Here is a 14,293-nt window from a genome sequence, read left to right as displayed (position 1 = left end):
ACTTTGAAAAAAGATGAACAAAGGTAGAGGACTAACACTACTGATATCAAGACTTATTGTAAAGCTACAATATTCAAGACAGTGTGATATTGATATAAGGACAAATAGATCAGTGAAACAGAACAGAAAGCCTATAAATAGACACACACATATACAGACAACTAATTTTCAACAAAAATACAAAGCACTTCAACGGAGAAAAAAGAATCTGTTCAAAAAATGGTTCTGGAATAATTAGATATTCATATATAAAAACAAACTTTGATATATACTTCACCTCAAAATACAAAAATTAACTGAAAGTTAATCATAGACCTAAGTGTAAAATTTAAAACTATAAAACTTCTAGAACAAAATATAGGAGAAAACCTTTGTGAACTTGGATTAGGCACAGATGACTTAAATAAAACACCAAAAGCATTTAAAGAACAAATTGATAAATTAGACTTTATCAAAATTTAAAGCTTTTGCTCTTCAATAGCTGCTGTAAAGAGAATAAAAACACAAGTCATCGGCTGAGAGAAAACATTTACAGATCATGGATAGAAGGTGCATTTATAATGACCCAAAACTATAACTAACCCAAATGTCCATGAACAAATTAATAGATAAACTGCGACATAGCCCTCCAATAGGATATTATTTAGTAATAAAAAGCAATGAATTATTAACACATGCTACAACATGGATGAATCTCAAAATAATTATGCTGAGTGAAAGAAGCCAGATTCCCACCCCCCAAGAAAAGAGAGAGAGAGTACATACAATATCATTCCATTTATATAAAATTTTAGAAAATGCAAACCATCTTTAGGGCTGAAAGCATTGGCAACCACCTGGCTGAGGATGTGGCGGTGAAGGGAGCAATTACGAAGGGGCAGAAGGAAAGCTCCGGGGGGTGGACATTTCATTCTCTTGAGTGTGGTGGTGGTTTCACAGGCATGTACACATGTCCAAAATGTATGCAGTTGTATGGAAGGAAGGAAGGAAGGAAGGAAGGAAGGAAGGAAGGCAGGCAGGCAGGCAGGCAGGCAATGCTAGCTATTGGGGAAAGCATTAACTGCTAGACCATGTAGGCTGGGGACAGCTGAAATCAGTTCACGGTACAAGGGATTCCATAAGAGGAAGAAGTTCTGGAGTTTTGGTCTTGTTTTAAATTCTGCTTTGGGTTAATAGAAACAGAATTCACAATCCTTTGGTATGTTAACATACTACAGCCTGGGGGATATTAAATAGTAGATGTGGTGTGCGTTGGCAGGGAAAGACTAGATAGACCCCAATGAAGTACCAGTTTGAACTATTTTTGCATTAATTCTTCTTTTAAGCATTTCTCCATACAACCACCACCATTACCAGTCCTACTGTGGTCTTAAAGGTATGCCTGAGCAACATCGTTCAGAAAAAAAACAAAAAAAAATTAGACTAGAGCTAAGTGGTCTGAATTCTCAAAGATAATAATTAAGTAATACGCTTTTAACTAGATGTGTGAAGACAATATTTTCCCTGTGATTCTATCAATCAGTTGCATTTACATATAAATTGGTAATACCTTAGAATTTCACCTAAAGAAGCCACCATTGTTCCCCTAAGATATGAAACCTGTGTAGGGATCGATTAATTTCATTTCAGTGTATGATGTCAAGTGCATTTTAAAAATATACTCCATTGCTCCCAAGTGATTCTTTAATCCACAAGGACTGGTCTTAGCATTTAAACTAATTTATCCTAGACTAAAAAAAAAAACCTTCTGCTTATTCTCCCAGATCATTGATTCTTGGTTTGTTTAGACACTAAACACTATGCTTAATACCATGAAATACAAAACCCCTGGTGAACTCACTCATGTGCCCCATGCAAAGCAAATACCGATGTTTACTGCCTTGGCAGAGAGGCCAAGGGGAGCCGAGAGGAAGAGCAAAGCTCTCCCGCCCTGTGTTCTGCTGCTAGCCCAGCACGAAGGGCCCACTGCCCCTGGAGTAACCATTACCACCAGTTCCACACCAGCTATATGTGCAAGTCACACAGCATTAACTTCTAAAGCAAATGCTCTCCTCAGTTTCCTAAAAATAAATCTTAAAGATAACCTCTGCCTCAAAGCTGCCCTCTCTAAGTAAAAACACGTATGTACCACCTCCACCACCAATAACAACAAAAGCCCAGCCTGGAAAATTAGGGCTTAGGAAGAGTGCTCAGTGCTAATGTCACCAGAAGGTTAATCCCATTCATCTTTATGACGTATCAAAAGTTTAAAATGACTTTCTTCCACACAATAAAGAACACATAGTATATGCTAAATTAATATTTTCTAATAAAGGACACCTTTGCATAAGCACCTACAAAATATACAAGTGTTTCTGGAAAGATCACATTTCTAAAATATGGGCCTTTTAAAAATCTTCCCTAAATACAATATGCATGTTTGAATTTATTATTAGAAATTTCATTCTAGAAATACATTAAAATGTATGTGTCCATGCTAGGTCAAATTCATGCTACCCATTTCCACATGCAAATCAAACATATAAGCTAAATAGTTGATAAAAGCTTTTCATCCCATATAAATGTGTTCACAGAACTATCTGCACAGAATCTCCTCGTTGTGCCGGTCACCCGTGATCTCAGGGTGATGCAGGCAGTGAAGCAGAGCTTGGAGGGCCACTGGCAAGAGAAGGCAGGTGTTACTGGCATGTTCCACGGGCATGTCTCCTGTTCCACAGAAGCACGGGAAAGTCTTCAACCTCATCCTGGAAGAGGTGACTTTATAAAACAACATGATAAAAGACAATGCGTGTGTATTCAGCTGAAAGAAATGACCCACCAAAATTCTCAGAAGGTGGGGTCTCTATCACAAAAGCAGAGAAAGAAATGCTAAAATACATTTTTTCCCTCTAGCGCCTTGACAGTCTGCAGCCACAAAGAGTAAGAGAGAAAAGAGTTTAATTCTCAAGAGCTGAAATGGCAGAGGAGACGGCAAAGACTCTAAGGAGGCTCAAGGGCAATCCCACCTCCCTCTCTGCGGTTCCACAGAGGGCCCAACTTGCACAATGGGGTAAGGATAGAACAATACAGAATTCAGCTGCTCTACTCACATGTCTAATTAGATACTGAATATATTTGGGGACTGCCAGTTACTGCAGCTGGGTCTGTCACCAGCATAGCTGTCACTGGTCTCTTTATTAGTCTGAGGTAAACTTAGCATCCTGGTAGTGCTGGGTGTGAGACTCCAGGTTTTCCCTTTGGCTACAAAGCTTTTACGGTGAGTCTGGAGTCTTGATTTCCAAAACATTCAAAGAAACTATGCCAAGCATGGTGAAGTCAAGCAAACTCTGAGGTCTACCCTTTATTTGGTCCATACTATGGATGTTGATGCTAGAATTCATGTCCTAATGGAACAAAACATACCCACTCTCATGTTGGTATCTGTGTTTCTGACTCAAGCATCCTGACCGCAAAAAGGAAAGGCTGCTTTCCAGTCCCTGGTTAGGAACCCTAAATTCTGGTTATGGTTCACAATCAGTGTACATACTCTCTGAGCACAAGCAATCGCAAATCCTCTGAGTTGCTAGTCACTCGTTTATCAAATAAAGATATCTCACATTAGATGCCTCTTAAGGTTTCTTCCAGCTCTGAAATCCTATGATGAAAGTTTTCCATATGGACAGCTATAATAATCCTCCTTATCATTCTCATCAACACCTGTCTGTCCCCAGTCACAATTTCAAGAAGTGACCTGTGTCACTGGCAGAGAAGCGATGATTATTCTGTAAGAGGAGCCACAGAGAACAGGGAGTTAGTTCCCTCACAGCCTGATAGGGAGCCAGAACACGGTGGGGTCAGTCTCCAGAGCACATGCAGAAAGCTCCTCGTATCAGGCTGCCCAGCCCAGGGTGCAAGTGAAAGATCCACCCAAGGGTATGAGATCAACTGCTCCTTTAACCCTCTCCAGGGAAACAAAACAGCCTCTCAGAAAGTGCTACACAAATGACCTGGCTTTAAGGAGACTTCCCCAGCCTACTTTGTGGTCTTTTGCTTAACCCAACAAGACAAAACTAAGTGATTTGCAGGGATAGGGAAGAAAGTATAATTCCTAATACGTCTTATTTAACAAGACACACAGTACTTACTGCATGCCAGGTACTATTATAAACCCTTTACAAATATTAGTTAATTTAACCCTCTACATCTGCAGTCCCCAGCCCGGGGCCACATTACCCATCTGTGGCCTGTTAGGAATGGGCCGCACAGCAGGAGGTGCAAGGCAGGTGAAGCTTCCTCTGTATTAACGCCACTCCCCATCACTCCCCATCTCCCCCACCCCCCATCTGTGGAAAAATTGTCTTCCATGAAACTGGTCCCTAGTGCCAAAAAGGTTGGGAACCTCTGCCAGGACACAATAATATCCCCATTTTACAGATGGGGAAACTAAGGCACACACAGGTTACGTAACTTCCTGAAGGTCACACAACTGGCTAAATGGCAGAGATAGGATTCGAACCTAGGCAGTGAGGCTTCTAAGTCCATGCTCTGAAATGATAATCGGTGGATACCTATTGATTAACAGACTCGAGAAGGTGGCTTTTATCAACAGTGAGGGAGCACAAATACCCATCTGTCTCAGTGGGCCACACCAGATGAGCCTTGCTGAAAAGGACTGCTCACCGAGAGACCCTCCCCAAAATACTGTTTGTTTCAGACTTGCTAAAATGTTATTTCAGTAGATATGAAATAGGGAACTTCCCTTCATGCCTTTGGGGATCCAAAAGCCCACTCCACCACTGTTCATACACCGTGGAGCTCACCGAAGAACAGTCATCCTCCACTGGGGTAGCATTTTAGATTCACCTTGAGAGTTGGTTAAAAGTATACAAAAGCCTCCATCTTATCCTGCAGCCCACTCCCCGACACACACAGGATTCTGGTTTGCAATCTCAAAGGTGTTTGAAAATGCACATGTATTTTTTAAACCTCCCCCAAGTAACCTAACCCTCTCCCCTGGGGCAAAACTAAGGTCTTCCTATAATTTTCAAGGGTAAGAAGATCAATCCTACATTGCTTCTATCTCCCAAATCTCCTTCCTGCCCACTTCACAGAAGACAAATGCATGTATGATAAGGAATGCTGCAAATACATGCCAAATACCAAACCAGCTATTCGATGAATACATAAATGCAATTGACATTCTTCCACAGCCCGAAATCCTCTCTTTACTCTCAGGATATATTACACCATTCTCTTTTTACATAAACATGCCACTTTAAATGCTAATTCAGAAGCAACACTCAATTTTTTCTTCGTTTTGTTTTTGGGTTTCTAACATTCAAAATGACACTGGACTTACATTTGGCTTCCACAATACATATTTTGAATTCTTGCTTCAATATTTGTGGGGGTGGGAGGGTAGAAAGCGCTAAGAAGAAAGCTAAATTTATTTTAAAACGTATCCAAATACAGTTTACATGTCCTTTATTTTGCTTGAATTAAACTCTTTCCCTCTCTTTCAGGAAATGCTGCTTTCACTTTGCTGGAAATCTCATAAATCTAATTCAAATCAGTTGTAAAACCAAGGTGATTCCCTCCCCTTGCATTCTAGAAATAACTTCATTTTACTCAAAATACTTCTCTGAATAGCCAGTCAAGGCAATGTGTTCTGAAACATAACAGGTCTGAATGCAAGGCTTCTTTTTAAAAAATACACAGACATATATACACCAATTACATCAACCCAGACCTATTCCATTACATAGAAGGTTGCTTCCTATCTTGTCTCAAAATGAGAAATTCCAACCTTAGAATTACCCTAATCCAATGCATGCAGCTCAATATACCTACAGTAAGACAAGCTCCATCTTCGAAGTCCAGCAGGCCCTGCTCCACCCAGGGGCTTCCAGCAACCATCGGGTTCCCCTACTTCTCTGACAATTCTCTCTCCCTCCACTGATCAACTTTCATCTTCCATCCCACCTCTACACATCCTTCCTGGCCCCTACCCAAGAAAGACAAAATAAGAAAGAAGTAAAATAAGTTTATTATTCTTTTCATCATTTATTAATTTGTTCATGAGGCAAAATGGTTCTCCACACCTGCTCAATTCTCTGGTAACCTTGTCTCTTACCAGTTTACTAGAAGCATCCTATTAATGAATCTTCTTCTGCTATATTAAATGTAGCTTAGTGACACCCTGTCCACAGTATATACATGTCACTGAGGCATCAAAGAGAAAACATCTTCAAGATCCGACTGAATGAATTCTAGTACTGGGATGTTTGGCACCGTGGTAGGGGTGTTTAAAATACATATACCCCCTTTGTGATTAGGGAGGCTGACTTCCTAGCAGACCTGAAACTATCAAACATCAGTAGACACTTACCCTACTTATTCCATGGTCAGCCCTACTAGACTCCAACTACTCTCAGAATTATAATTAAAAAAAAAAAAAAAAAAAAAGCTGAAAAGAGAAGGAGCATAAAAACTCTACAGAGAAGAATACTGGTACTAGCTGCTAGTACTGTTGCTAGATCAAGAAATTAAAATAAGCCAAGACTCTTAAATTGCCTCTCAGGTAACTTCAATACATTCAGCCAGTCCTTGCATGCAGAGAAAGACTTTTCCAGGACTGCTGTGCACATGAAGAGCTGCTTCTGCTACGGGCTCCTGCTGTTGGCTGCCCCTTTAAAAGCATCTCTAAAGCATGTGTGGCCAAAGAACATAAGGCTAAGAAACCGCCAAGTATCAGTCACAGCTTCTAAAAAAATGAAGTGATAACTGCAGATAATTTTATAGATCCCAGACCTCCAGGGCTCCATGAAACAATGCACTGATGCTCATAATTAAACCAGGTGGAGAAAAGGCCGTTTTAAATAGCAGGGAGAATTATATCTGCTAAGAATAGATAGAGCAGTTTCTTTCTCTGTATGAAGAAATCTGAAAGACCATTAAAAAGCAGGATGTGAGGAGGCAAGGGAGATGGCCCCAGCCAATTTCCTGCTCCTCTCTCTGGTGTATAAACGCTACCAAGGCACCCTAGGCCTCTCAGTCCTGGAGAGCTGTTTATTTGGGCAATTAACAAAACACAAAGGGGTCCTTTAAAAATAAATGGTAGCTGCCAGGGACACCTCAGTTCTGCCCCTAACCATCCATTAGCTTCTATCTTAGGGTTTTCCACTTTTTCCACTTTCTTTGCCTGAAAACAAACACCTCCCAGTGAGTTTTTCTACTTAGAAATGTCATTTCAGGAGTTAAGTTCTAAATATGGGAGAAGCCTAGATAAGAGACCCACAACACTAATGGCATTTTTATAAATACAGACAGTACAGATTAGTTAGAAAAATCAAAATCACATCAAGTGAATCTCTGTATTCCACACTGAATTTAAACCATGAAGGATCTGGCATCAGCCACGGAATCACTGCCGTCCTCATGAACTAGCGAGAGTGAGCAGGGCACATCCGCTGCTCAGAGGCTCACCATCCAGGAGAAGGAGACAGACGTGCATACATTCCACAAAATCTACGCTACGAAATTATTGTACTGGGCACCTTGTTGAACATAAGGAACAGTGAATCGCACTCACATCTCTCCAAAGGGCTAAAACCCCTAAGCAACAAACCTAGTCCAGAAGCTAAATGTTACGATGTACCATTTGCACATGCTGTTATCTCATTTCCCTCATCACCTACCGACAGGTAGTATACACCAAAGCATTTCAAGAATATCCAAATTTATCATAATTTTTTCTATGTTGTTTTCGCATTAATCAATGGGTATCTGCCACTGTACATATTTGTGTTATTGTAAAATCACACACATTTGGGCTAATCTTCATCATGAGACAAACCAAAAACACAAAACAAAGGTACGTTATACTCTTATTCAAAATAAATTTATATGTTTTTCTTCAAATTGTTTAAAAATTGACACAAATATTTGGTTAAAACAGCTTGACTTCTACTTTCAAACAGTCACTATTTTAAATAAAATTATTTCAAGAATACCCCAATGTAATGAGTACAATATAAACACATTACTATGTACATACTACATTAACGATACACACGAAACTCCCCGGTAAAGCCCTCTCAAATCCCATTTCTTTTATTTCCTACACTGATAAGCAACCTTTATCATAAACTTGCTTCCCATGCATGTTTTTATATCTTTACTGTAAATGTTCGCATTCAGAAACAATGTAATATATTGCTTTGTGTTTTTCTTAATTTTATAGTGTAAATGCTATCTTACACCTGGAATTTTCTTTTGGCTCTTACCCATCATCATGTTTTTGATAATTATACCTGTTGATACATATACTCTAGCTCATCTTGCCTGCTGTACGGTATTTCATCACATGGCATGATTTTGACAGGCAGCTGGGAGGAAGGGGATGGGAGAGTGTGACAAGTTTAGTCCCAAGGAGACTGAGAGGGAAATTGCTAGAAGGATCTGGGATCAGAAGCCTTGGCAAAGGGCTACTCTTTGAATGGAAAAAGAAGAGAAGTGGCTAAAACCCAGCTATACAAGGAGCTGGAGTAGAAACAGGATCTGGGGCCTTAAAGAAGGGCTGGAAAGCCTCTGGAAAATTGGTTTGGAGTCACTTGGTTATTATCTGGTAATATCCTGCCTGGAAAGCAGTTCCTTTGACTTCTCTTGTCTATTATCCTTTGTACCATAAAAAAGGGTCACAATCATTACCTTTGCAACTTTTTAAAATATATACGAAATAAGAGAGTCTTCAAGTTAGTTTTTGTCAAAATGATTGTAAATTATAAATTAATGGGGATACGAATTATTTTTTCTAGACAAAATAAAGTTTGCTTTTCATACTTACAATTAATAACAAGAAAAACATTTTCTGTGGTCTTTTGTGAAAGCTTTAATTTAAATATATGTTGTTCTCATACGATTCTGGACATTAAAAAATATCTTTAAGCTTATTTATAACAATACTCAAATTTTTAAAAAGTCTGAAAAACCCATAAGTTTCAGAATGATGAAAATGCAATTTTAAAACATTAGCCTTCAAGACATACAAATTAGAAGCAGCAGATGTATCAAAATAAGGTGTCTTTTCAGGAAGGCACACACCCTCTGTCAAGTTCAGTCACATTGCTGTGTAACCAAAGACAATGAGAAATGCATCACACTGTGTTCAGCTGCTCACTGTTAACACAGAAACTCAGCAGAAGAGCAGAACCAAATTTCTAATCTTTTCGGGAGAAGGTATAAAAAGATGTGCAAGCATTTATGGAGGTGGTACTTATGCAGTAAATAAACTGAGAAAGTGTTATCAGGTTTAATAATCAGGTACTATTATGTTGGCTAACACTGGTGCTTAAAAAAGATACACTTGTGGCTTTCTTCATTAGATTTGCATTAAAATCACTCTAGCATTTATTTTAAAAAGTTTTTCTTATTCTCAAAGTCATAAAAAAACCTCGCATGAGAAGAGTAATTACTAGCATCTGAATGGTGTTAACTGAAAATGTTGAGTAGCATTAGGTTCCAGAACAGCTACATTAGGCATCGTTAATTCTGTGGGGAATATTTGTATTTAATAGAAAATACAAAATAGCATGTTTATTTTTGGCTTTCTTCACTTGGAAGTATTAATATTCCCAGAATTCACTAAAAAAGGTAGATTTATGTTGATACATAATGTTTTATTCCTACCATCTGAGTGATCAATTTATTTTTATTAGGGAGGGATTTTAAATGGCTCAGATATAATTCTAATTTTCTCTGTGTATGCAAAGAATAAGCTCCAAATAAACGTATGTCCTCATTTTTTTTCATTGAGATTCCACTCTCTCAAGTAAAGAAATTAAAATATCTTTTTTCTTTCTCACATATTTTCACATCAACTCATGGTTATCAGCTACCATTAACAGAAATTAAGATACACTCACCTGCAAAAAGAGAAATGGCCCTTAAAATAGATATAAGGACTCTATTAGTAATTTGGTAATTAACATGATCTTTATGATAATTATTGGAGGCATACTAATGTGGTAACATAAAAACAAACAAAAAAACCCACAAGCCCAACTGCAATATATTATAAAGGCTAAAAGTAAGATTTGACTGAAGTTCTCAAGTTTTCAAATAAAGTATACAAGAAAAATCTAGGGTGTTTAAGCCTTAAATAAAAGTACAAGAGAAATGAGATTTTTTTCTATGAAGATATTTCATATAGTTTTATTTCTATTTTTCTTGTTTCTTATTCCTCGTCATGATATATCAAAAAGGTTGGACTTTTTCCAAGTTTAGGCAAGAGAGTCCCACTCATGATCCAGAAGAGGAGAAAGTGTTTAATTCTAAGGCATTTTCTATAGCAAACTATTTTCCGTTAACCTCTAGCACAGATAGATGGAAACTGGGAGATAGTGGCAACTTATCTAGGCACATTCTCTAAAAATACTGAACCTCACAGCCTACACTTGTACAAAAAGCAGGAAGAAAAATGGATAGTAATGAAATGTTCACAGCTGATGACGTTCTGGTTCCTAGATGCAAAAGCTGAAATTTTCCAAAATTTAGCCAATAGGACAAATACTGTCTTTCAACAATCACCATGTATTTTTCTAATCCTCCAAAAGGAGGGTTGCAAAAGCTTATCTTAAATTTTATACTAATATTTTTAAGAAAGGAACTTCCTCATCCCCTAACTTCCTCAATATAAATCAGACACCAGATCTAAATGCTTCTAGATCAGCCCCTACACAGAATGAGTTGACAACAAATCTACCTTAAATGTAGAAAAACAGCAAGGGCAGTTAATTTCATTCTGCAATTTATTAATAGAAAAAAACTATGATTTATACAAATATGTTATTGGCCTTAAAAATAAAAGGTTGAAACATACTATAAAGAAATCAAGCTTCATAAAACTGTTATTTTAATACAAGAGCATTACATGAATCAGTTCAATAAGATGTAGATCTCATAGTAGCAAGTTTATGTGACTCAAAGTCTTCAAATACAGAAGTATATTTACTCTGCATCAAATCCATAGTATAAAGAACCATCATGAATTTCCAGAACATATAGAAGAACACTAATTCTTGATTCAGATCAATTTATACTCTCTACAGACTAATGCTTATGCTTGGTGACATTATAGAATTTTTTAAAATTAAGATTCTCCCAGGAATAAATATACATTTTGGTTTACAATGCCCATAAGAAACACCCTGAAAATGATAATAAAATCATTACTATTTGATTTTTATAAATAAATTCAATTTTTTTCTTAATCCAGCTGATTATCATTAATTGTCACTAAAAACCAAACAAATCAGAGAATACTCACATTATGAACTATACAAAAAGAAAACAAAGAAACAAAATAATACTACTTACAAACTTCCTCTTCTGGGGAGACTCAGCTCCTTCTGTAAAAGAAAAAAAAAAGCATATAGGAGATGCTACATTAACCTTACACTACTCGGATACCAAATGTATAACATGAAATGTTCATCGTGCTTGATTTGGCATTTCCTATAGTGAAAAGGTTTTAATGTCATAATTTTATGCTGGATTCCTTCTTACATTTTTCTTTTTATATACCGTGTTTAAGGTACAAACACAATTTATCTCAATCTCAGAGCACAGAAAACATCAATCTTCTTGAAGCAACCACAGTAAAATACTGAGTTGAGTTACGTAGCCCTATAATTGAGCACAACGAAAATCTGAGCAAGCGAAGGACTTACCCCAAGAAGAAAGAGATATAAGAAGTAGAAGAAATTTTGCAGGATTATAATTAAATGAAAGGTGAAATGAAAAGGGCAAACAAATCAGACTATTTGCCCTCAGCAGAAATAAATTCATGCAAAACACTGTGCATACCAAAGATTGTACTTTATTATTTTTTTAAAAAATAATGCAGAAGGTACCCTTTTGGTATTATTTCTCAAAACAAATGTTATTTATTACTTAATATATTTAAAAGTGTGTTAATGAACCTCTAAAAGGTAAACAGACAGCCACAACAATTCCTACAGTGTTTCACGGTTTTACAGGGCGCTCTCACACATATCTTAAATTACGATCATTATCTACCTAATCAGAAGCAGCTATGGAAAACCAAAAAACCAACCAACCAAGCAAATAAACCAACCAACCACATAAACAAAAATGGATTCAAAAACACTTCTACCCACTAATGAAGTTTTCAAAGACTGGCTACTCAAGAGTGATTACTTGATGACAATAATTATAGAATAAGAAGCAATACGTTACCTGGTTAAACTCAAAATGAAGGGCATTATATATTCAGAAGATCTGACTAAATTTGGTTATTCATTCCCATAATTCTCATTTATTTTTTGCTTTTCAGATGTTTGGGTATTATCTTTTGAAAGGCGTTTCCCATCAGCTTCAAACTCACTCCTATTTTTATCAGATCCTTAAATGTTTGTCATGGGCAGAAGCCTGAGATATCATTTCCAAGCAGTGCCTTTCACCCCAGCTCAACTTGCAAAACACAGCCTTGAGAGCGTCAGACCAAAGAGGAAGAAAGCTCTGTGGCCTGCTGCTTTGAACAGAGGATGCTTTGCTTATTAACTGGCAAATGTATTTCCACACACAGTTATAATAATCACATAACTGTTTAACAGCGAGATCAACCAACAGTTTTAGGAACAAAGTGTCTTCTTTCTCCCAATAGCTAACATTTTCTTTTCAAGGGCTGCAGGGTTCAGCGGCGAAGCGCTTTAACTTTTGTTTTGTTTCACTTTTTTCTTTAATCCTTGATTAGCCCCAAGAAATTATAGTGTTTGCTGAACTTGGCTCCCTGATTCTGAAACATAAATATACCTTCATTTACTAAAACCCCTAGTAACAAGAAAAAAGTCTCTGACCAAGACAGTTTTCCTTGGGAATCGAAACATAAATAGAAGACCAATGAGTAATTTTCTATATGTGTATCTTTGGTTATGACACACACATAGAAATTAGTGCTGCATTCAGGTTAAAAAAGGAAAAGGAAAAAAAGCGAACTCCCTAGAATTAATAGCTCACCAGACTATTTCTTTTAGAAAGGAACTGAGACGCACTGCACAGCCAAAGGCCTAGAGCTCAGATGAATAATACTGCTCTGTCCAATAGATCTGACAGCGGCATAAAAGGCACCTGAGACATTGTCATTAATAACCAAAAAATCAGATATTATTTCAACTATATATGCAAACAGATCACACAGAAGATGTAAGAGAGAAAGGGGCAAATGAATGACCCAAATAGTTCAATCAATCATATATCCACCCAATGCCCTGACCATAAACTGGCTGCTTTGCTCTGAGAAAAAGCTGCTGAAACAGCAAGATAAGGGATAAAAACCAACTCTGTTTTTAATCAGAAGTCTTTCCAGTAGGTCTAGAATTATGAGTTCTAAACAAGGAGCAAGGTTACGGTGGGCAACCCAGCAAGGCTGCTCTGCGGGACGGCAGCCGAGATTCCAAGATGAGGAGCAGAGGACATTTAATAGGCCACTGTCAACTGACCTGAAGCTACCACGCTAACCAAGCTGAAGGAGCTAATCCACCTGACGGCTTGAATGTCAGGCTCAGGACTGGAAACTCAATTTGGTAGCAAATTGGAATCAGATGTGATGGTAATAAAGTGAGAGAAATGAATGTGCCGTGGCCAAGACCTTGTGAACAGTAGCTGCAAAAGTCTGCAAATACCAGGAGGGCTGAGCAATTGCAGACGGAGCACGGAGTAGCTGCTGCCCTAATGTACGGGGACCACACGCTGATCAATCTGCACCGGTCAGACGTAAATGAACAGCATCAAGGCATTTTACTGCCAAAGCCCCTGCGGTACTTTGTGTATGTGTCCTCATTTTATTTTCTTAATGTCAGGATAAGGTCACTAACACATACTTAGATAATTAGATAAGACATGTGGTATTGGGCTGAGTCATAAACCAAAGCTGTGCTTGGTACATGGAGAACACGTGTTAAAAATTTAGTGTCAGGTAAGAATTGGAGGAGGCAAGAAAAAGGAAAAAGGAGAAAAAAGCATCCATCTGCACTAAACAATATGCTAATTATCACCAGAGTAAAGAAATTCTTAAGACTACTTAAGATTTAAAATATTTAAGATTTTCATTGATATTGATTACTCAGCGACTTAATGTTTTTAGAGTTGCTGCTTATCATTATTTGCTTGACATTATATCCTTTGCCTCCTTTTCTAAAAGTGTTAACTTGCAAATATTTGCATAGAAAATAAAGGTGAAGTAAAAACTAATCTTGTCTGAGAACCCTTTTATTTTCTTGAGATCCCTTGATAA

The 14,293-nt window shown here is 37.6% G+C and overlaps 1 protein-coding gene across 7 annotated transcripts in view; it reads right to left on the bottom strand.

Moving 5' to 3' along the window:
* The window catches only part of MAST4 (microtubule associated serine/threonine kinase family member 4), a 510,487-nt gene that overhangs the window by 235,449 nt on the left and 260,745 nt on the right, over positions 1–14,293 (bottom strand). For all 7 annotated transcript variants that reach the window (XM_069492549.1, XM_069492550.1, XM_069492551.1 and 4 more), the window contains one exon: positions 11,356–11,387. In XM_069492549.1, the coding sequence (XP_069348650.1) occupies positions 11,356–11,387 (32 nt within the window). The remainder of the gene's footprint in view (positions 1–11,355; positions 11,388–14,293) is intronic.

This window comes from Eulemur rufifrons, chromosome 17 (assembly GCF_041146395.1).
Source record: "Eulemur rufifrons isolate Redbay chromosome 17, OSU_ERuf_1, whole genome shotgun sequence".
Taxonomy (NCBI): Eukaryota; Metazoa; Chordata; class Mammalia; order Primates; family Lemuridae; genus Eulemur; species Eulemur rufifrons.
Note: the sequence above shows the minus strand (reverse complement) of the source record. Positions and strands in the feature narration are given on the sequence as shown.